The sequence below is a fragment of the Bactrocera dorsalis genome, chromosome 3 (genome assembly GCF_023373825.1).
Source record: "Bactrocera dorsalis isolate Fly_Bdor chromosome 3, ASM2337382v1, whole genome shotgun sequence".
Taxonomy (NCBI): domain Eukaryota; kingdom Metazoa; phylum Arthropoda; class Insecta; order Diptera; family Tephritidae; genus Bactrocera; species Bactrocera dorsalis.
The window spans coordinates 7,679,674-7,704,991 of NC_064305.1; the positions used below are offsets into that span (position 1 = coordinate 7,679,674).

Consider the following 25,318-nt stretch of genomic DNA (forward strand, 5'->3'; position numbering starts at 1 on the left):
GAGACGATGGTTTGAAAAGAATATTTGAAATCAAATTATTTTACATTTCCCCAAAAATATAATTACGCGAATTAACTGCTTACTTAATTACGATAATATGATGAAAAATTATGTGTATATACATATATTTACACGCATAAGTGTATGCCCAACAACTGAAAAATGTGTCTAAAAACAAATTAAATGGCGTTTTTTATATGAAAAATTATATAGTACAAAAGCTGATGAGTTTTTGTAAATCTGGAATGCATTTATATATGTATATATATATAGAATTTCCATTTACTTGCATTTGCAAATAACTATATTACAATGTCCCGTTTAAATACTGGCTCAATTGTGTAGGGTGTAGTCGCCTCCGTGTAAATTTACCAACAAAACTGTATATGTCCAAGATGATCAATGATATGTCACTAATACCTATATACTGATGTTGTTTTTAATTATATAATCTACATTATATACCTGTATATTAATTTTTGAAATTTTCTTAAATAGCCAAACTGATTGGAATCTCTCACTGTTGGGTGTTGTTTTTTTCAAACAAATTTCAAAGTACTCAGACATTTGCAGGGTTATAAAAATGAATTTTATATTAATGATTTTTTTTAACGCGCAGTATAAAAAACACATCGGGTTTAAAAAAAAACTTCGACAGAAAATCATTGTTTTCATTTGAGTTCGTAACATAGCACTTACTTTGTTTCCGCTGGCAATGCATTCGTTTTTTCAGTTGATGAAGTCTTTTCATATAATGTGGTGGAACGACGTGGTATCATACCGCTTGTGCCCACGGTAGTGCGATTAGTATTTGATGTGTCGTATTTTGTTGAAGTGCGCGGCTTCGCAGGGCTGTTGAGTGCTGCAAAATTGTTGAAACAGGCGTAGAATTTAGTTAAACTATAAAATTCAAACAGAAATTACTTGTATCCGCGGTTGTTAAAAGCTTTTGAGTAGCTGATGTGGGTCTGTGATTTTGTACTGCCAGCCGCGCAGTATTTTCCTTTATTGTGGCCGAATCAATTGTGTTTTGGCGTTTAAAGTTGCTACTACTGCAAGAAATAAAACGAAAGAAGTCGAATAATGCATAAAAATGTGTAAAATATGCGAATATTATTTGAAATTGTTTACATTACTCAAATAACTTACATTGAAGAGCGCTCAGCGGATGAACCAGAACCAGTTCCGCCGTAATTGTTGTTGGACGGCGCCGCATTTATAGCACCAGGAGCAGCTGTAGCTACAGCATTTGTTGCCGCATTAGTTGGGCCAACACCTGCGATAAAACGTTGAAAGATTTCTAAACATCATAAAATTATGAATTGCATTGTTTGGTAAAAAAAATGTGTTAGATGATTTGAAAATATCTATGTGGGCATTAATAGAAACAATAATTTACTATACAAACTTTATCCTCATTTGCATATAGCACGTGCGTATGTATGCACATGTGTGCATATATACAAATTGTGCGTATGTAGCGCTGCTTTAAAACAATTTATGAGAAATCTGGATAATACGATACAAAGAGTATTGTCAAGTGAGATATAAAGTATGATTACGTTGCAAGTGAGAGTACAATATTTGAAGAAAGTGCATGATTAATTGCGAAATTTGAAATAAGTTGAAATGTATAAGCGTAAACTAATTTTATAAAGTATGAAATTATGCGCAAATTTTGTTGATTTTGAAATAAATTTTTTTTTTAATTTATGTATTTCAAATAACCAAATATTGTTTGAATAAAAGCCAGATTCAAAGCGTAGAAAAGTCAGCTCTGAAATTTGTTAACGCTAAATCCGAAATACGAAAGAATTACTTAACGCTGCAGAAGGAAAGTGAGACTTAAGGGACAGACCTAGTGTTAAAATAATTGAAATGCAAGCGAATTGTTATAAATGAATCTTTTTTTAATTTATTCAAAAATTTTAAATTTTTTTTTGTTCGCAGATTTAGCGATAGCAAATTTCCAAAAGCGTATTTTTCGTAAATGCGCTACAACTACAATGATTTAATTGCAACTACTATGACTAGGATTTAAAACAACAAAACAAAATCAGTCACTTACGTAGTGTTTCAGCGCCAGATGAAGCACGTCGACTTGGTTTCGTATTTGAAGCGGAAATACTCCGGTGTACACCACGATGTGTGGGACTCTGTGCGGACGCATTCGTATTAGCGCCCGTATCATTTCCACCCATATTACGCAACGATAGTGACGAACCAGAACGCGAACCATCACTTTCAGGCTGTAAATTGGCATATGTTTAAATAAAATTATAAAAAAATAATGTTTGTGTTTTCGTTTCGTTAAAGTTAACACTTACATCTGTGCTTTTTCTGCCCAATAACAGATAAGTAGCGAAGACATCATCGTATCGCACCTGGGAGAGTGAAACTTCAATATCCTGTCTGTTATAACCCATTGCCACTAGAGCCTCTGCAGTTTGTTGAGTTCATTGGAAGAAAAGGTTTGTGTTAGATATTTGTGTGAAATGTGTGCTTATTAATGCCCAACAAATTGTGGTCATTATTATATTTTTTTTTTAAGAAAAATCTAGTTTTCAAATTACTAAAGAGGATTGGGTTGTATACGTTGTTTAACATTTACGTAGGTAGTCACTCACAAAGCGTTAGTCTGGCATAATTTATGTGTGTTGTAAAAGTGATTTCTATTGAATTCCATGGAAGGCGCTTTTGTAACAAATGTTCAGATGTTATTTTTTAAATGGTTTTCGAACTTTGCTGGCTTTGTACAAAATTTGAAATTGTTTGTAAAGGAAGTTTCAGCTATTTTGGCGTTTAAATATTTTGTTTTTTCATACAAAAAAACTTAAAAAGTAACCATAAAGTAGTTTATAGAGAAACATGTAATTTTCAAATGCTTATTTATGTATACAAATGTGTTTGAAATACGAAATTTCTATCTCGGCTTTTATATACTTCTATTAAGTTTATTACGTGTTGCAAAGCATCTGAGTCGTGTGTAACTTCAACCTTACTATATCCCAACTTTTCACTTAAGTAGCTGCCTAAATGTTAATTTGTCTTCGATTTAAATAAATCTGTAAATTTACAAAAATTTATAGCGCCGCTTTCAACATAACGCATTTATAACCAATTTAGCCGATTGTAAATTGACAAACACAAACATATGCGACATAATAGTATGCCATGTGTACCATTTGATTCATGTGTACATACACTTCATTTGTATGTGTTGTAGTTTTATGTGGCCTTTAAATGTTTTTTTATTTTATTGTATTTTTTTAATGGAAATTCAAGTTTAATTTATACTCACAATGATAAATCGCAACTTCAACATTTGTTGTTGGCTCGAGCACGAATTTTTTGTACTATTGGTATTTACATCGTTTCAAATGAGTTAGGAAAGTATTTATATGTACTTATTTGTTTAGAGATACAAACAATATGTAAACTACAATTTAAAATTCGCATAAGGAAATACGTATCTAAAACAAATTATATACACACATATAGGAAAAAAATTTTCAGAAAAAAAAAATTGTATTTGGGCACAACATTTATCCTTCCGTAATATAGAAGAAAACGCACAAATTATTATCGAAAACAATTTTCTATATATTTGTATATTATACATTTTAAAAATAAATTTTCATTAGACCTTATTGCACATAGTTTGTTTGTCTGTACAAAATTTTAGCTAATTCACTTAAAAATCAGCATAATCACAATTCATTTGTTAATACTTGTTCACCCAATTCAAAAATAAAGTCATATGTATATTATAATACTTTTTGGATAATTGAAAATGCATGCGGGCATTAATGGGGGAAAAAAACACTTCTATCTAACTACACACAAATAAAGTCAAGGTATTATTTTGTGTACAGTACCCGTCTTACCTATCCGTTTGGGATCAGCTAGATCTTGTTTTGGTTCGATATAGGGTTTTAATTCGTCATCTTCAAACCCCATATTCATCCATTTATCACTCATTATAGTTTCCAGACTGGCGCGTTTGGCTGGATTCAATACAAGGAATTTACGAAGTAAATTTTCACAGTCAGTTGACATATAGAAAGGAATCCTATTTAAGAAAAACATTATGTAGTGATAAATTTCAAAGTGTTAAGGCGAGTTTAGAAAGCGTTAAGGCGGAATAATTAAACATAAAATGTATTAATAATTAAAAAATAATATTAATAAGTAAAAGTAATTAATTAAAATAACATATATAAATAAGAATAAGTTTAAGGTGAAATAATTAAACAAACAATATATTAATAGGCGTGTTAAATATTTAATTACTATATAAAAATATTTATTTCATTTGATGATATTAATACAAAAAAATTTATAACAAATGTTCATATTTGTATTAATTTTAACTTAAACAAAACACAAAATTTGGTAATTTTGGTTTGTTTACATTTTCATCTGTCATGAACTTTATCGTTATTGCCAACTACTTTTTTTTTGGAAAAATCAAAGCTATTGTGAAGGGAAAAAACGATGAATTGGCAATGCCTCTAGCTATAGATATAAGCTTTGATAGCTTATGACAAGCCAACATAATTATGTTGGCTAAATCTTCCATACAAAATAAGCTTCATTTGCTGGTCAAATAAAAGACGCCTAATAATTAAAATATAATATTAATGAGTAAAAATAATTAATTCTAATAACAAAAATAAATAATAAAAAAGTGTGGTTATAACACCTTTTGACTAAGCATACGACCTACCTATATTTGCCTCTGAGTACACGTTCGCGTAGTTCTCTTAATGTGGAACCATCAAATGGCAATGAACCACTAACTAATGTGTATAAAATTACGCCCAAAGACCAAACGTCCACCTCAGGACCATCATATTTCTTTCCCTGAAATAATTCAGGTGCAGCATATGGTGGACTGCCACAAAATGTATCCAATTTAGAGCCGGGTGTGAACTCATTTGAAAAACCAAAATCTGCTATCTTTATATTCAATTCGCTGTCTAACAACAGATTCTCCGCTTTCAAATCCCTTTATAAAATAAATAAATGTTAATTAGAAAAAAAAAATATTTTTTATTTATAAAACACCAAAAAACACAAACCTGTGTATAATTCTCTTTTGATGACAATACTGTACAGCCGACACGATTTGCCTGAATTTTACACGAGCTTCCTTCTCCTTCATTCGACCATGCAAGACAAGATAATCGAATACTTCACCGCCGGACGCATACTCCATAACCAGATATAATGTCTTTTCGGTTTCGATAACTTGGAAAAGCTTCACGATGTTTGGATGATCGAGCATCTTCATAATTCTAACCTGTTATGGAAATTCACATTTAATATTTCGTACTTTTTTAATTGTGATTGTTTCAATTTTCGCTACTTACTTCTCTAAAGAGTTTCTGTAGAGATCCCGGATTCAATTGGGTTTTGTCAATAATCTTGATAGCCACTTCTTTACCAGTTGGCAAGTGCTTAGCTAATTTTACTTTAGCGAAATTGCCTTTACCGATTGTTTTTATAAGCTTATACTTTCCAATATGTTCCTCTGTGGCACGCCAACGCATTGGTGCACTGGTGCGCAGCTGCATATTAGGAGAGCCCTAAAAATGAGAAAACCACATTTGTAAAATTAACTGTGCTAAAACATTTTTACATAATATATAAATAATGTATAATTTAATTATGTATAGTGTATGTGGGTGTGTAAGTGTAAGTAACATATTTTCTGACATCTTTCTGATAATCACATGAAACATTTCTTTATATAAAATATTACAGTTTATATTATAATGCAATAATATGCACAACAGCTTTAAATGCTTCGTGTTTTTAGCTATGTAAGTCGACTTTAATTTATATTTTTTATAAAAAAAACTTCATGTGAATTTTGAAACATGTTCTTATACTTATTATGCCAAAAAAATCACTAAAAAAATATGTCTGCAAGGTCTAAAGCATCATATTACCCATTGGTTGTTCAATGTTTTCAGCAAACTAGTTGGTTACTTGTGGGTTTCGTAAATACCTGTTATTAGTTGATTTTAAATTTTGTATTATATTTTTATTCAAAGTGTATTTGTTTAGTTTTATAAATAAAATAGCCGTGTGGATTTGAGTTATTATCCAATTCTACAACGTTCATTTCACCGATATTATATAATTTTACCACAACAATTTTGTAAGTAAAAATCTTTTCATTAAAAAAAAAGATTAGAAATAAAAATGTATACTTTTTTATAAAAAAAAAAAAAATATTAGAAAAAATATCTACTTTTTTATATTTATTAAAATCAGCAACAAATCTCACAGATATGTACGTCGAAAAGTAAAAGTAGTAGCAACTCGGCATTACGGTTTATATGCAATGAAAAGTATATAAGTTTTACCCCTCTAGAAAACAGCAATCAGTCATAATAACGAGCTAAAGTTGATGAAAGTGAATTTTGCCAACATAAAGCGTATTTTTCCCTGTCTGTTAAACTAATCTGAGAAAAAAAAAATTTATATTATACCCTAAACAAGCAATTAGGCAAATTTAAGTTAGTCACAGCAGGACAAGGCGGAAACCCTATAAAGTTTATATATAAAAAATCAGCGTAGTGAGCTGAATCGATTTGGTCACGTCCGTTCGTATATACACGAACTAGTCCCTTAGTTTTTGAGATACCGATCCGAAATTTTGTGCATGTCTTTTTCTTCACAAAAAGCATGACGTTTGGTATTCTATTTTATTATTTTTTTTGGTAATCAAATTTGTTAACAAAGAACAAGGGTCGTCTGTAGAATTTTGTTAAGAAATAGTGCTTAAATGTTGTTCTTTTTTCTTTTTTTTTTAGCAAAATCTAAATACCATTTAGTAATAAAAAAAAAATTTGGAAAGTGTTGGAAAACCTTTAGAGATCACATAAGGCAATTTTCATTCGCTGAATGACACCGTTTACAATAGTTAGCTTACATATTAACTAAAGATATTGTTACAACGAGCGTTAGCGTAACAAAAACTCAACTTTTCCCTATTTTTCTTCCAATACATTGAATAAATAGTTCGACGTTTACGCACATTTAAACGCATTGACTTATATACTAACTAATTATTATGCGCGTAAGCATTTCGAACGGTAAATGTTGACTTTGAAAATCGCACAATTATTTCTACAATTATCATTGCCTCTTTCCTTACTTTCTTTACGTATACCAAATGCGGAAATACAACAAATTTAGGTCGAACATTAATTTGTAATGGTGCAGTTTCCATATACAGCGCCGGAATATGTTCGGCAAATGGGTGTGCTGCGGCACGCACAAACATACACAAATTGTATTGGTGTATTTGTGTACATTTGGCTACAATTCGAAAAATATTAGTTCGGTTAATTATTTTATGACGTGAATGAGAGCATACTTCGTTCACGCAGCGAAATAATTGGGGATAGAGGGGGGGGAAACAGATGAATGCAAGTAATTGCTGGAACCTGTAATTACGGGAGAGAAAGTTAGTAAATATAGTCAGTGTCATATATTTACTGTATATTAATTCTGTCTTTTAGTAATTACAACTAATTTTTTTTTTGGTTAACCTATAACCTCAAAATATGAATGAATGAATGAATGAGAAAATGAGTTCAGTTTTTCACACTTTATACAATCATACAATTTAATATGCTTGAGAGTACATCGAACTTAAAAAAAGTTAAAGTAGAGTGCACCATGATAATAATAAAAAAAAAATGTTTGTTTTTCAAACAACTTGAGAGGGTGCGAACAAACACTTACATCCGGTTTCACGAAAACTTTTGATTGAAAATTAAGTTAAATTTAATTTTAATTTTTATTTAACTTCGGACTTAAGTTTTCTGCGTTTCACCAATATTCACATTTGGCGTCCCAAAACCTATAAGACAGGGAAGTTGGTAAGAGTAAAAGCTGATTTATGTAAACAAATAAATTGTATTTATTTGTCAAATCAGCTGATAGCAAAACATAAACATAGTTGCATAATACTGGATTTAAATAATATTTAAATGGCAAAGCACGGCCATTTAAATAAAAATTTAAACAAATTGTGAAACTAAAATTAATTATTTTTCACTTAAATTAAGTTGGTGAAACCGGCTGTTAGTATAGAACTTCATTGGAATGATTAACGTTTGTGTGTAGTAAAATATTTCATTTCGAATAATTTTACAAGGAATTTACTCAAATTATGTTTACATGTTTGCAAATAGTCGCAGATATTTAAAAAAAAATGGTAGCGCGCCAAAAAGTATGCAACAGTTTTTAAATTACACACCAAAGCTCCCTACTTTTTTCTATTTTCTATATTTTTACACAAAAAAATGACGAATTTCACTACCTTTGTGAAATATTTAATCGAGAAAGCATTTTATATTACATCCAAATAAAAAAAATTTAGTGAAGACGTTAATGTAAAACCAACGACGGTTAGAAAAACATACATATTAATTTTAGTACTTATGAATTTGATTAAAATATAATATCGGCTTAGAGAACGAAGGTGTTCGGTATAATTTGCTAAAGGTTAACGACTGGCCGAACACCTTTTTCGCGCTAAACCAAGCATGTACAAGGATATATACGCACCTACGTACTATATATGCGCCTATGAACGAGCGTTAATTTTGTAATGCAATAATTTTGTTAAATATTTGGTTCATACGCAATTAATTTTTGTTTAGATCGTTTGTTATGTGAAATGTGCAACACATTGTCGGTGACTTTGCGTTGATTATTGGTTAAATGTGTTTTTTTTGGGTTTTAATTTTTTAATATTTAAGTCACACATGACACATCAGTGGAGCAGTTGGGTGAGTGAGCATTAGATGTAACAGCGTTAAGTGGGCAAATTATACAATCACTACTTGTATGCTTTCACCTGTGCCATTAACTCATACCAAATACATAAAACTTACATAATACAAAAAAAAAAATATAATTAATATTTCATAGTTACAAAGTTAGCCTGTGTGCTATTTAAAGCTAGCTACAAGCGTAGTAATAGTAACACTTCTTATATAATAGGACTTTACAAGTGACACATTTGTAGGACAAACGTAAATGCTTACCCTAGATGCGCAATCTTTACCTGATTGTTGTGCATTACATTGCCAACATGTCGATTATTGTAAACGTTGTGCACAGCATTTGTTGCAGTTGCCGTTGCGGTCCTTTCGCCCGTTGCCGGTGGCATATGTGGCATTGCTGCCACCTTGGGTGGTGTTGTAATGGGATTAGTTGGTCTTGATAAACGTTCGCTAGGCACGACCGACATACGTGCCGTTTGCGCATGCTTAGCAGCTGCAGTTTTACTAGCTGCCGCTCGTTGATTAATCATCGATTCAAACTTTTTCAAATTCTCTTCACGATGTTTATCGATTATAGCACCATCTGTTTGCGAGATCGTTTTACCACCAGCGCCACTAGTCGGAGTGGTGGCGCTGTTCGCCGTGGTATTTGTGGTATTCATAGTGGGGATAATACGTTTCGACTCAGTACCATAACGCATAACGTCTCTAGCATGTGATTGTGATGGCGTTGGTAACTCTTTATTGGCCACAATCTTCTTCTGTTTGATGATGTCACGCGTTGCCATTGTTTCGGTATTCTTGCTGTCGGAAGAAGTGCGCGTAATTTTCGTTTTATACGGTGTTGTAGCGACTTTGGAGTATGCGCCGACAGAGCTGCGTGCGCCAGTGCCACGTTGAAAATCGGTGATTGAATCGCTCGAATTCTCCAAATCGGAGGGTGGCGTTAGATAACTGAAACCGGTACCCGAGGCCATTTCACTATTGCCGGGCTGTAGTAAATTCTCCGTTTCGCCATAACGTTTACTTTGCTTCTTGCGATCCAATTTCAATTCATCAATGCTAGGTTGTCTGACATTTTCCATTTTCTTGAAGCTTTCTTCCATTTCGAAAATATGCTTCTCAATGGAGCCGAGCGCAAACGACACATTCACATCATCTTCAGCGGTGAGCACCAAAGTGGGCTCCTTGGTCAACTTCTTATCCGTATATGGTGTTATCGAAGAGGCGGCATTGCGTGTTGTTGGTATTCTATTGCGCAGCCGCACCACATCTTCATCTATAATAATATCCGTTTCTCTGGCTAAGGTCATACGATTGAGTCGTGGTATGATTTCCGAATTATCGACAATATTTTTCGTATTATTATTTTCGTTGGAGGAGCGTTGCGTAGTCGAGCCCTGTACTAAATACAATTCGTCCACACCACTGGGGTTGGTAATTGATTGTGGTGTATCATCAATTCGTCCGACAACTGCATCACTATTGTCATCGATATTTAAATCGACTTTTGTAATGCTCGGTGGTGCTGGTGCCATACCCTTACGATGCGTTGGCAAACGAAAGCTTTTGCGCGTACTATCACTACGATTCAAATCAGGAGTTTCCATTTCTCGCATGACCAATTAATAGTCAAGTAATTGAGTTTATTAAAATAAAGCTATCACTGTTTAACCGTTGCAACTCCTCTGTTTATGGTTTACACACTAGTGCGCGTGTGCAACGTGTTATTTTATGTGTGTGAAATAGAGTTGTTGCAAGATTTGTGTTTGTTTTTTTTTTTACTACTTTTATCTCCAATCTAAAATAAAACTGTAGGTTCACGAAATATGTGTTATACCGGAATAAAAAAATTAAGCACTGAAACGTAGCCTGGTACACAATAGAAATCGTGGTGGTGTTAGTCAGTAGTATTTCTATATAGTATCAGGCATACCGTTATTTAAACTGTTTGATTTTTGTAGAAAACAAACATTTTTGTAAGTACAATTTAAATAATGATATTATAAAAACTTATGAGCTAGTTGCAATTAAAATAGTATTGAGGTTGCCACATAAATCAGCGAATGAAATTTTTTGTATATAAAACAAAATGTATACATTGTACTTTACTAAAATATAAATTATAGTACTCGTAAAATTGAGTACAGTGGGTGTCATACGAACATTTTCTGTCGATAAAAAATATTTTTAAAAACTTCTTTATTATTAGAACATAAATGTAAAAATTATTGAGTAATATTGTGAAAAAATTAATTTTCCTTTTAGAAGAAAAATAACAACAAATTATCTACAAAATAAATAAATATACGAGCGGCGTAAGACTTCAAATATGAATTTACCGAAAAAATATAAAAGTATCAAGTTAAAACATGTGACTTTAGCGTGACGTTAATTGATTTATAAGGTTTAAAAAACCGTTACTCTTACGACACTTTGTTTATTAATATATTATGCACACAGCCTTAGACTTGTGCTCGAAATAAGCAAATACATAAATTTAATTGTAAATTTACCGAGGGAAATATGTATTTTATTAAATATTTTATATCAGTTCTCTAAGTAATTAACCAGAAAGTGTTAATCCGCGTATACTCATCAACTCATGCTATACACTTTTTATCTTTACTTTCTAATTCTCACATTTCAGTTATTATAATTAAAGGAAGTAGTTTTCTCCAGCACTAGAACAACAAAAAACCTGTGGAGTCAAATATTTGTTTTAGAATTAGTTTAACTATATAGTTCGTTGTCAAGTAATTTTCCACTGTCGCAAACGTGATTCGCATTAATGTGCATAGAACAAATATGGCGTTTTAAAATTAGAACATTAAATAAGTTAGGTCAATAATGTAGATTATACTCATTCGCAACAATTTATGTGACAACAAAGTCATAATTACTTTTGTTTACTAAAATAATTTACAAAATTAACGGTTTCCGTCATATCACATTCGAATTTCTATAGATGTGCATAACAATTATATTATATAATTAATATAAAATCTTATTACTTCGTGCTTTAAAGTGCAGGCCTTAAGGAAGTTCAGTTAAATATACATACATGGTGAATACATATGTGAGTTAGCATTTTTAGCAAGTAATTTGGTGTTTTTTTTTAACATAGATAAATTAATAAATTATCACAGAGCTATAATTAGCAAAAAATGAGTTTAGGAAATTAATGAGAGCGATTTCTCGTCACTTAGGTTCCAATATTTTGATAAGATTATCTTAGAATTTAAGGAATTAGTATGTAAATATGTATTAAAATTTTTCGATTTAAGATTTTTGGACATTTTAATATTAATTTTGAGCTTTCTTCTGAAGATAATTGCATTGTGCCAAATTTTTAAAGGCATTAATCTATCAATGTTATGTCAACCTTGATAAGTTTATCTATATATTGTCTTCTTATACGCTTTATTTTAATAATTGCTGTTATAAAACAATTTGTGTATAATTTTAGCCAAAAATCAATTTACATATGTATATATTTGTTAAATACAAAAAACAATTTAACCTAACCTACTTCCAATAACCCATAATCTATATACAGACATCTTTGCTTTTTAGGAACCCATTACGCATTGGTTTGACGTTTGGTCGCCACCAAAAACATGTCGTAAAGTAAAAATAAATGCATGACATACATATATAAACCAAAATACTATTATGTATAGAAAACTGAAAAATTTATGCAATTAGAACGGCGCTGTGTTCTAGTTATCAGTCCGTCAAATACGTAATAAGTATATGCGTATGCTTGAATGTAAATATATACATACATATATGCGCATATTGAAAATTTCTGTTCAAGGTCGTTTACTTTGCGTTTCACGTGACCACTCACAATATTGCACTATTACTTGTACTCTTTGTTTTGACGTTTTTGAAGCATCTGCTCATTATTGGCTTCTGCAAGCTTTTACTTTTAAATCGCATCATAAATCGATGTGCATGAGTGGCAACACTGGGTTTGTAGCATAAACAAAAAACAGCTGTTCCTTTTATAAATTTTGTATTTAAATAGTATATCGTGCGTGCGTGCGTGAGCGCTATTCTAAATATACTATATGGCATATATAAATATATGTTATTAGAGAAATATATAAATGTGTGGGTATGAGTATTGACTAGAAACAAGTTTTGGAGACACGCGCGAGCAAAAGAAAAAAGTAATTTGTGCAACAAGTCCCAGATATTAATATGTAAATAGCACAAAAATAGAAATAAAATGAAACTGAAGTTAGGAAACGTTTCACACATGTGAATAATTCATTTAGGCATGTTTGTATGTATATTTCCTTGTACGTACGAATGTTCATTTCAGTTCCTTATACTATGTATATTGAACTAGCAGCCATTTTATTGTTTAGAGATAAGGTTATTATTACTCATGAATGTTATGCTGATTGTGTGCTTCACATTTTCTTAATTTATTATTATTTTTCTATATTTTTATAAAGAAAAAAATAAACAATAAAACGTTTCTTTGTTATTGTGCAGTGTATGAATGGAAAAAAATTTATAATATTCTGATAACTCATGATCTGCACGTTTAAAGCACGCTCTTACAAAAGTTAACTGGTGTTCGGGCCTCTTACAACCTTATTAGCTAAATAGAATAAAGACAAGCTTAACAACTACCTTATAATTAGAACATATACATACAAAAAGCCTATACGTATCTGTGGGTGTTTTTGTTAAACAGCTTATGTTGAATGGAATATTAAAAACGATAAAAAAAGAAAATTATATATCATAAGTGTATAAAAAAATTAATTACAATCAAATTACAAACAGCTTGCGATGTTAGTATTCTATTAGACAAATGTTTTTAATAGCATAATGCCTCTGAATGCACAAATACGTTTCATTTAAAATTAGCAAATGAAAATTTAGCGCTAACGTTAAAAAAATAAATAAAAAAAAGCGATATTAAAAGAAAATAATAATTGACAAACGACTTTAATATGCGTGCCACTTCATTATCTCACGTGTGCGAATTCATATCTAGCTCATTACTCTGATAAAAAATCTGCACTTGTAACCGTTTAAAGAGAAAATCGCGTAATCTACCCATTAACTACAGATACATATGTATATGCTTATACGTTATGTATGTATATGTGAGCAACACAATAGATCTATGTAGATTTTAGCCATTCAAAAATTTAATAAAATAAACGTGCGATAATCAATTTTAAAATCACAAAATTCGAAGGAAACACGTCTTTTGTTAATAATTTGTGGAAAACTAATGACTCAGAACAGATATTAATCATCAATTTGTTCTAAAAACTGTGAAAGCAAGCGCAGCCATGTACATTTTTTAACAAAATTGTTATTAGTTTCACCGCCTGAATGACATGATTGGAGTCTGCGTATAAAATGGGCTAGTTACTTTGGATTTGTAATTAACTAATAATAAATATGTACATGTATCGAATGCTAAGCCTGCGCAGATGAAAGAGTGTTGTTTTATGCAAGAAAATATTCAAACGTAATTGAAAAAGCATCTTCAGGTTTAAAATAGTAGTAGATATAGATAGAAAATGGTGAGGCGCCATTTGAGGCTATTTATTGCGCCTCATTCGTATATTTTTACCAGAAAATTACTTTTATACGCATATGCTCTACTTTTGTGTACTGAGTTATTCTACAAAGATCCATTGTGTTGAAGTTAATTCAGTAATAAGATTTTTTGGGTGCAAATTTCGCTTTTTTTTTAGAGCTAAGCATGTTTTTTACAAATTATATAATTTTTTTTTTGCCAAAATAATTCTTTGCACGGCACAAATTGCATAGCACTATCATACATGCGAAATTATACAGCTAATTTTGTTTTCATTAATAAAAATATGTATAAGTTTATGTATGTAAATAACAAATAGTTTTTTTTTTGCATTCGCTTAAAAGTATTTTAGGAATTAGGGTGGGTAGCTGAAATATCTGAAATTAAATACAACAAAAAAATTAGCTTTCAGTTTACGATTCACTTGTTAAAGTACTACAAGTAGAAAAAAAGAACAATAAATGTTGTGCGAAATAAGGATGCGTCAACAGTTAAAACCGATTAATTTGTACAGATTACAGACAAAGATACGCTCAACATTAGCATAACGGATGTACATTTTTGTAAATACATACATACATTTACGAATTAAGTTAACTTAATGCATTAGCGATGCAATGTGCACAATGTTCTATTTGAAATGTGATGTTTAGAAGATATGTGTATTAAAAATTATATACATTTATATACATTCAGTTTGTAATAAGACAAACAAACACGTGTGCTTATAAAACATATAAAAAGCTATTAGATATTAATTAATACTAACGTAGTTATAAATACAAACATATAGTTAAAAGTATTATAAAAAAATTCGATCTTATCACCAGACAAAACAAACAAAAAAAAAAACAAGTTGGCTTTTACAGTGATTGGCTGTAGCTCATAAGTACACGCATACATACATATACTTATGTATGCGAGCATACATTCAATACATACACAAAATGTTATAAATGTTGTAAAATACGCGCAAACACATTGTTTATCGCTGATGACTCACATTTTCTTAATTGTTAACTACAAAGCGTATTGAGTTGAATAAAACCTGAAATGCATTTCTTGCATAATGTTTAAGAAAAAAAATATAGCTTCAAACGCATATGCATGTGTATTAAGATATTGCTCAATTTGGTCTGCAATCTCAGGCAACGTGCGAGTTTTTTGCGTAAGAACCAAAATATATTATACAAAATTTCTGATACTTTTTTAAGAATGTTTAAAAAAAGAAAAAAATTTAAACATCTCAAATTACAATTTTTCATTAAAATTACAGCTCAACAATAATGTTCCCCAATGCAAAGTGAACAGTAAAATCAGTATACTATTATAACTAACGCTCGCGATAGCATGACTAATGGATACAACCGTACCGAATGACGAATATCTATTTGAGATTCGGCTGTGCTGATGACTGGCGACTCTATAATGACATCCGTCGATTATAATGATGACTATCAATTGTACAAAACTCAATAAAATCGTAAGTCATACACGCTAAGACTGCAGCGCAGCGCGCTAAGGCTCAAATATACCGTACGCTTGAGTTAGCTTGCTTTCTTTTGCAGAGATAAATTCTGACACTTGACTTTCGAAATGATGAATGTGAATTTAATAAGCAATTGCCAAACATTTGTGAATGGTGTAAATAAAATTTCCGTAGAGTTCGGGAAATATTAGTTATTATTTTTAATTTGTAATTTGTTTCGTTCAAACTATTTAAATCGATCAGATCAGATACCATAAAATTATAATTTAACAAAATATGTATTTGTATGTATGTATGTCACCAACGAAATTGAAGTGAAATCTCTAAATAAAAAAATAGTAAAAACCCAAAAACTCAGTTGGAAATAGAAAGAAGATATAAAAAAAATATTAAAAAAAGAACCTTTTAAGAAAAAATTAAAATTTTGAAAGGAACAAATTAGATTTTTGAAAAGTATCAATTTTTGAAGTAGAAAGAATTTTTTAAAAAATCTTAAAAAAATATTATTTTTAAGAAAAATTACAAAAAAAATATTATATTTAAAAAAAATAAAAAAAAAATATTATTTTTAAGAAAATTGAAATTTTTTAAAAGAATTAATTAAATTTTCGAAAAAGAAACTATAAAATATATTTTAAAAAATTAGATTATTTTTAAGAAAAAATTAAATGCTTTTCAAAAAAATATGTTGTAATAGAAAAAGGAAATAAAATTTAAATACATACTTTTATATACTACTAATATTGCAAAAAAATATTATATTTAAGAAAATTAAATATTATTTTTAAGAAAAATTGAAATTTTTTAAAAGAATAAATTAAATTTTCGAAAAAGAAAGAAACTATAAAATATATTTAAAAAAATTAGATTATTTTTAAGAAAAAATTAAATGCTTTTCAAAAAAATATGTTGTAATAGAAAAAGGAAATAAAATTTAAATACTTTTATATACTACTCTAAATATTTTCTATTTTTTTTTCGTGCAAAGAAATTATATTTTAGTGTTAAAAATTAAATATATTTTATGTACATATGTATGTATGTACTTCAATGGTCGAAGAAATTTGGAAAACTAAATTTTTAGAAAATAGTAAAAATCATACATTGCTACAACAAAGAACCAACAACTTTATAATTAACAAGTTGAAGTGAAAAAATTCTAGTTTTGAAAAGCCCATGACCGATTACAACTTGCCCTTGAATAAAAGAAACTAAACTTGTAGTTTTGCAAGAGTTTTTTGTACTTATTAGATTAGATGTGATAAGAAAATTAAATATAGAGAATAGAAGGAAACTGCAATAAAAACATTTCTCATTCTACAAAGTCCTAAATGTGTGTAAAAATAAAATAAACTTTATATTGATAACTCCAGCGTGTTTATCGCAGTGGGTAGAATAAACACAGACAGAAATAATCCCAAAATAAATTTAAACTTTACAATAACTAAAGAACCGCATTTTACTATGCACGATAGGGATGGCATAAGTACGGTAAACGACAGGAAGAAAAAGAAAATAAAAGTTAAAAAAAGGATTCGAATGGTAAGTGTAAAATGTAACCATATGAGTGTTTCGAGAACTCATTTTCAACTTGATATTTAATCACTTGAAAGCATTCATTCATGCATATCATAAAAAAGTGACGTCAAATGTAATAATAAATTGATCAAATCTGAAATCTCTCGTGAAATTTGGAGAATAAGTTTCAGTTAAAATCATGTTATTATTTTTTAATTTCTGCTTGCAACAGCATCTAAAAACTGTAAATAAAATTGTGATAGAAGCTCCGGCAAATGTAGCGAAAATACACGCCTGTGGTGCTTTAAAATGAATTCATCGTAAGCGCATAAAGACACGCAAATAAAACTAGCGCAGTCTCTTATTATGAGGCGAACTTTTTAATCTCAGTGAAATTGTCACTTTAGCAAAAGTTTGCTAGAATTGGAAAACAAACGCAGAAAGTTTCCTTTTCAGTGGCCATTTATGCTGATAAGAAATGGTGCGCAGTTGACCTCTACACGGCAATGTAATAATCAGATGAAAGTATATACATACATACATATATTTTGAGTTAAACTGAGTTCTATAGCTTATTTGCTTTTTAAATTATTACGTTTTGCAGGAAAATAAATAACAAACTATTTTTTATTCGATTTCTTGCGGTTTAATAATATGAATATATTTCATTCGTACATACACAGCTGAAATGTTTAATTTTTTTTTTTGAATGAAATGAATTGTAACATATTTGGTTAAAATTTTTCAAAAATCATTCAAACATATTCAGGTTCAGGAAAAGATGCGTTCAATCCTCGGTTCTGATGCTGCTTTCACAAAAAGTTAAAGCAACAGTATTTGAAACTAGTCGTATAGCCACCAGCGATATAGCAGAGGATTTCAACACCTGTTGTTGTTTTTGTAACGGTAACTAATTCTCGTTAGGATGGTAAGGATTAGTTAGGTTGTCATAGATAGAGGTTTTCCAACGATAGGCCCCTCACCTCTTTAAGAACGACTCAGCGAATTGGGGTTAAAGTTTTGAGTATTAAGCGCGTTAATGCTAGACTCATATCCAAAAACTTCAATTTTTTTTTTAAACCACATCGAGCAGAGGTCACAAAACACAGCTTAACAACATAGCTGAGAAGCTTTTATTCGTCAAACGCATTCTTACTGGTGACAAGACGTGGGTTTATGAATATGACCTCGAAACTGTCAGAAAATCTAACGAATGGCGCTCCAAAAATCTGCCGAAACCAAAACTCGAAATATCAGTCGAGGTTTATAACAAATGTATGGAAAATGGTATTAACCGTTGGAATTTTTATATTAAAATATATTGAATTTTAGTTTTTATTTGTCAGTCCGGGTCAAATTTGATCAGCTGGTATGCATTTTTTTATATCTATGAGAACTTTTTTATTTGTATTATTATTTTTTGAACATTTAAATTCACGAAATATTTAATTCCGAATAAATATATATTTTTTAATTTTTTTTCATTAGAATATAGACAAGAAACCCATGAAAACCCTGGATAATGTAAAAACTAATTAACAGAACAGCGCAGAATTTTGTTTGATATATCCGAAAAAAATCATGAGTTGAAGCATAAGAAGAAAGTTCGACTAAAGCACGCTGAAATGTCACTACGATGTGAGAATGTACACTTAAACTGTAATATAATATGTAACAAATTGTTGTATATTGATAAAAAAAAACCTTAAAACTACCACCATTGAGCGCATACCCACTAATTGATGTGTTTACAGACATATTAACGGTATTGCAACATTTTCACCACTCGAAAGCTAAATTACTTATAAAAGTACAAGATTTCGCCAAACTATACTAAACTTAATTATGTAAAGAACTAGTAAATAGTATGGTAGATATGTAGAGTATGGGCCTATGTACTGCTTAACCTGCATACAAGCACATACACGCGCGCGCACGAGCACACCATGGCATACATACCCTTGAACGCCCACTGCGCGTGCCATCCGCCGTGTTCGACGCTGAAGAATCTTTATTTTTGGAACGTTCCGCTTTACTGGTAGCTATTATTGGCAAACCGCCACCTTCCATCATGGTTACAACAACTTTATTGTTACGACTACCCGCCGTTATATTGCTGCCACTGGGTGTTTTGCCACCACCCGGTAGTGTGTTTGGGCTATTCTCTTGTATTGTTGATGGAAAACGCGCTTTACGTCCACGACTCGATTTCAATTCTTTATCCTTCCCTCGTTCCTTATCCAATTCCTTCATGGTAGCGGGCGTATGACTTTTGGAACGTTTCAAAAAACGTAACATATGATTTTTTATACGCGTCGAACTGCCGCTAGCATCGCCGCGTTGATGCAATTTGCCGCCATTCGAACCGCCATTGATGAGACTACTACTTGGCGGCTCAATGCGTCGAAATGTGCCATCGGCCGCGCGCACATAACAACCATCCGTCATTTTGTGGTAAGAATCGGACGGTAATTTATGGAAATTTCCATTCGGACTGCGATAATAACAATTGTTTGTTTTGTGATATCTATCGGCAATGGTTAAATGCCCTGACGTCTTGTTCTTGGATGCGCTGCCGCCATCCGTGACCGTAGCGCTCGCCGTTACACTCTCCGTTGACGGTATTGGTGTTGTGGCGTACGGTGGTGTAGCGGTTGCCGGCACTGTCGTCGTCAACAAGTTGCTGTTGGACCATGTGTCATCGCCATCATCACCGCTGCCAATGCCACCGCCACCGCCAACGATACTACTCGCGTCTTTGTCTTTACTATTGAATATATCACTGGTATTTAAATCTATGCGCTTGCCAATCTCACTAATCGTCACTGGTCGGCCATTGGCGAGACCTTTGAGGCGTGGATTGCCAACGCGCAGCAGGGACGAGTCCTCACATGTTGCCGCCGTTGGCGGTTCCAAGGTGGAATGACTGTTGTTGTGCACCTTCGACTTGCGTATGGAATGACTGCGATTGCTGAAATGTGTGGCGGTCGACAGGCGATTCTCATTGTTTCTTTTGTCGTGATGACTGGATAATTGGCCCATAACTTGTTTTATATTATATATGACAACTTTAACATACACCTCTCGCCCCAGTTCAACTTTGCACATATTGGCATAAGAGAAGCCTGGCACTATGCACTTGTTTCTTTTGTTGCTGGTTGTTGTTGTTTTGTTTTATTTCAGTTTTGTAGACAAAACTTGTTGGAACATTTTTAATGCTCGTATTTACTTATACATACATACATATACATATAATAATAAATTTTTGGCATACAAATCACAAAACTGTTGACTGTTTACTTCAACTAGATTTATAAGAATTTAAATTTACATTGTAAAAGATTACACGACGCGCGTAAATTGAAATTTGATCTTAAAAAAGATGTTTATTCTTTGTTTCTCAAGCACACAAACACAAGAACAAAAATGGCAAATTTTTTATATTTTTACTGCTTGTACACCTTTGTTAACTGTTTCAAACGGCATTAGCTGTCAAGCAAGCACGCACTTTTTAACAATTTCCGCATCTCCACCTTTCTACATAGACATGTGTGTGTATAAGTATAAATATAATTTTTAGTTTCAACAAACTCCAGACGCTCATAATATTCGATGCAATAAAGACAACTGAAATTGCCAAGCCGAGTCTTACACACACTTCGCCTTATTGCTTGGATTTCATCGCAATCTTCTTTATTCTTCTTATTTTTTGGCGCTGACACACAAATATAACTCCACTTGACTCCGTTGGGAACTTCACTTTCTGCTTTCCGGCAGCACCGCGTTCCTGTGCGTATGTGTGTGTGTGTGTGCGCCTTTTCGTTACATTTTCGAAAATACCAGTCTTACATTGCACGGCTGGCAGTTAGTAAGCTTTATGGAGCTTGGTTTTTGTCTAAATCAGCGCCTAAATTCAACTGCGTCGCATAAAATGGAGGTACACATACATACACATTTTTGTGCGCGTCTGTGTGCATTCTGCGCTCAGACTTGAGGAATTATTGTTTTTTCCTTTTGATTTGCTGTTGGGTGGTTTGTTGATCGGCGCGGCTCAGACCACAAATAAACACCGCACACATATCTCGTGAAGTAGAAGAGTGTGGGTACATGTCGGCAGATAGGTAGGTAGGTAGACAGAAAAGCTCGAAAGATTGTAGATTAAAAGACAGCAAAGCAAAAATATCGCTAAACAATGTCAACCCGAAAAAAGCTTAGCTAGAGACCTACGATTACTATATGGTGCTTCAGAAAGCTAACTTGTTTAATATATTTAATATATGTATGTATATGTGTGTGTCCGCGTTGTAGTTTAGTTAGGCAAGAAATTATTTTTTTTTAATTTTAAACTTTAATTCAAAGACCAAATTAAATTTTTATTAGAAAGGAATTAAAATTTTCTTAATTAAATATTTTACTGCAAAGCAAAACAATGTTTAAGGCACAACACCAAATTAAATTTTTATAACATTTAAATATTTCTAAAAAATATAATAAATTTTAAATATTTTTAAAATTATTTTTTTAAATTGAAATAAATTTTTTTTCTTTTTTTTTTAATTTTATTTAAAAAAAAATGTAATTAAAAAATGTATAGAAATAAAAATTTTTTTATAAATACTTGATTTCACTTTTCTTCACAGAATTCGCTTTAATTTGAGCAATTGCAAAAACTAACGCAATTTTTGAACTCCGGCTTTTAGCGCATATTGCAATATTACGTCAACTACATGCACACAATAAACTATATAAATACATACAAAATTGTTTTAAACAGTGCTACAAGTGTGGTTTAGCTCCGCAAGTTGTCGGTCTGCTAATTTGAAAAGAAAAAATAACAAAATACCCTACACAAATAAGAAAGTTTTCATACCAAAACTTGATTTTGGGTGTTCAGTTTGCATGGCAGTTATAGGCTATAGTATTCCGATCTGAAAATTTTATTCGAAGATTGCAGCGTTGCCTTGGGCAATACCAAATTTTGTGAAAATATCTCGTCAAATCAAAATGTTTGTTATACAAGTACTTAATTTTGATCGCACAGTTTGTATGGCAGCTATATGCTATAGTGGTCCGATATTGCCGGTTTCGAGAAATGAGGAGCTTCTTGAGGAGGAAAGTATTTGTGCAAAATTTCAGTGCGATATCTCAAAAACCGCGGGGGACTAGTTTGCGTATGTACAGACGAACGAACATTCGGACATGAATTAAACGACTCGGAATTTTATAATAACCTTAGTTGTTAGAAACATCATGGCAGGCAAATTTAATATACTAATAAATGCTGTTCAGGGTATAAAAAAGCAATAAATATTTGTAGAAGCTTTCAACTAGCGATATTTTGCTTTGTTGCTGTCTATTTAGTCTATCGTTTTCACTTTGCGCCATCATACTTATAGATTAGAGGGGATTCTTATGCACCATTTTTCACAACGCGTTTACGCTTTTTACGCTCTTTAACATACATTGAACTGTATGAACACATATGTACATCTATGCGTTTATGTGTGTTTGTATGTTTGTTGTGTTGTGCCGTATTATTTCACTTCACGCAAAGCGTATAACGTACAAATTAAAAGAAGAAACACACAAAAAAATAGCACTTATTCACACTTGATAAATTTTTGATGTACATTATATACTATACGTACATATACATATGTAGTGTAAGGCTATAGTCTACGAGCTTATTACGTAAAGTAAGTTAATCAAATTTTTTATTAAAACACATTAGACACAATGATTGCATGCAAAAAGTAACAACAAAAAAAAAGAGTAGAAAAAAAACAACATTGAAGAAAAAAATTAAAGAAACTTGAAATCACTTAATGTAGCAAAGCTCTTTTTGTATTCCAATTCAACTTATGACTAATGGTGAGCAGCGGGTATAGGTGTAACTTATGCACATAAGCAGCGCAGCAGCGTGTGTATATTTTTCTTTCATCAATTTATTCAAATCAATTTAGTTTTCACAGACTTTAATGAATTCCACGCTTCGAAATGTGAATTGTGTAGAGAATTTGGTTATAAAATTTTACACATTTCCAGCTACCGGACTAACCGTCAGGCAGCAGCACTTGTTGATTAAATTATTATATTATATGTGAGCATACATATTTTTATGCGATTTATAATATATGTATATAATCTATGCTTAGCACACAATCACACGTACATTCACCACACAGGTATATACATATTTACACATACATACATATGTATAAATATATATATATGTATATATTTTATTATTAATATTATAAAAAAATAGTTATTGTACGCGCAGCACCGAACCGTTGAACGCTTCAACAACGAAAATTTTATTATAATACGAAGGCTTTAAACGTCGCCATGATACTGAGAAGTCTATTCAATTTAGACTTGTTCTCATACCACTGTCTGGCTGCTCGTACACTGGCTGTGCTCCGGCTCTAGCACTGGCTCGGGCCAGCACGCACACTTTTCCATATGCTCTTCACATGCATGTACACTCACACATACTCATCTAAAGCAGACAGAAGGTAGTTAAGTCACACAAAGCCTCCATGTACATGTAGTGTTGTTGAATAGAAATTTTTAATTCTCGACATTTTTTTATTTTTTATTTTTTTTTTGATTTTGCAATTCTCAAACATGTACAAAAGAGAACGTTGCGTTGAAAAGCTCTCACTTCGATGAGGAAACTAATTTAGATTGAGACAAGTGTAAATATGAGCCACAAGCCACAAGTCAGAAGTCATCAGCAACAGACAATACAAGTATATCTGTATATATCAAGTAATTTTTAACTTGTTTTTTTGTTTTCTATTATGTATGTTATGTCCCAGTAAACAACTTGCATTAAAAAATAATACAAATTAAAAATGTAATCTAATTAATGCGCCATAAATGGTTATCATGTTGTCAAATGTGACAGTAAAATTTTTAAGAAACCAAATAATAATAAAAATTGCACACAATGCATAACACATTAATTACATTAATAGATTGGTTTTACAAAATCCGAAATACGGGATTAAAAAATAAAAAAAAATAATCCCGATTACGGGTTAAAAAATAAATTTAATCCCAAATACGGCATTAAAAAAAAATAATAATAATCCCAGACTCGGGATTAATAAAAAAAATCCAAACACTGGGATTTATGTGATTCAAAATTAAAAAAAAGAAATTTTAAATACTAAAAAATAATTTTAAAAAAAATTAAACACAAAATAAAAAAAAAATTAATTAAAGAATAATTCAAAATACGAGATTGAAAAATAATTTTTTAAATTAAAAAAATCGCAACACGGGTTTCAAATAATACATTAAAAAACATTTTCACTAAAATTTAAATTATTCTTATTTTTAGTTACACCTAGAGTCTTAATTAAAAATAATTTTCAAATTTTTAATAATAAATTGACAAATTAAAAATTAGTTTTCAATCCAAAAAATCAGGTAAAAATTTTAATCCGAAAAAAGTCAAGCTCGAATTTATAATTTTAAAAATTTTGTTTTAGAATTTTAAATAATTTCGCGCTTGCGTACTTCGCGAGCTAGCATTTTGCTTATCTTTGTAATAGGAGAGCGTATTACACCCTAAACAGGCTATATTAAGTTTGCCACAAAGTTTCTAACGCCTAGAAGGAAACGTTGGAGACCCTAAAAAAAAATTATAGATATAAATGATCAGCATGATGAGGTCAGGTGTTTCTAGTTATGCCAGTCTTTATATACATGAACTAGCCCTTAAGTTTTTGAAATATCGATCTGAAATTGTGCATCCATTCATTTCTCTCCAAAAAGCTGCTCATTTGTCGGCACCGCCAATATCGCTTTTCTCTCCCAGAAGCTGCTAATTTGTCAGAACCGCCAATATCGGTTTCCTCGGCAAAAAGTTGATCATTTGTTGGAACTGTCAATATCGGACCACTATAG

The 25,318-nt window shown here is 31.2% G+C and overlaps 1 protein-coding gene across 18 annotated transcripts in view; it reads right to left on the reverse strand.

Annotated features, from left to right (window-relative positions):
- Positions 1 to 25,318, reverse strand: part of LOC105226885 (serine/threonine-protein kinase MARK2) — a 53,934-nt gene that overhangs the window by 15,694 nt on the left and 12,922 nt on the right. For 3 of the 18 annotated variants that reach the window (XM_049453866.1, XM_029550462.2, XM_049453867.1), the window contains exons 3-11: positions 5,376 to 5,591; positions 5,085 to 5,305; positions 4,730 to 5,011; positions 3,888 to 4,072; positions 2,328 to 2,440; positions 2,069 to 2,249; positions 1,150 to 1,276; positions 925 to 1,052; positions 700 to 862 (exon numbers count right to left, since the gene is read on the reverse strand). In XM_049453866.1, the coding sequence (XP_049309823.1) occupies positions 700 to 862; positions 925 to 1,052; positions 1,150 to 1,276; positions 2,069 to 2,249; positions 2,328 to 2,440; positions 3,888 to 4,072; positions 4,730 to 5,011; positions 5,085 to 5,305; positions 5,376 to 5,591 (1,616 nt within the window). Of the gene's footprint in view, positions 1 to 699; positions 863 to 924; positions 1,053 to 1,149; positions 1,301 to 2,068; positions 2,250 to 2,327; positions 2,441 to 3,878; positions 4,073 to 4,729; positions 5,012 to 5,084; positions 5,306 to 5,375; positions 5,592 to 9,094; positions 10,623 to 19,357; positions 20,704 to 23,570; positions 23,750 to 25,318 lie in introns of those variants that run through there. The other 15 variants (XM_049453856.1, XM_049453854.1, XM_049453851.1 and 12 more) reach the window with 12 other exon arrangements.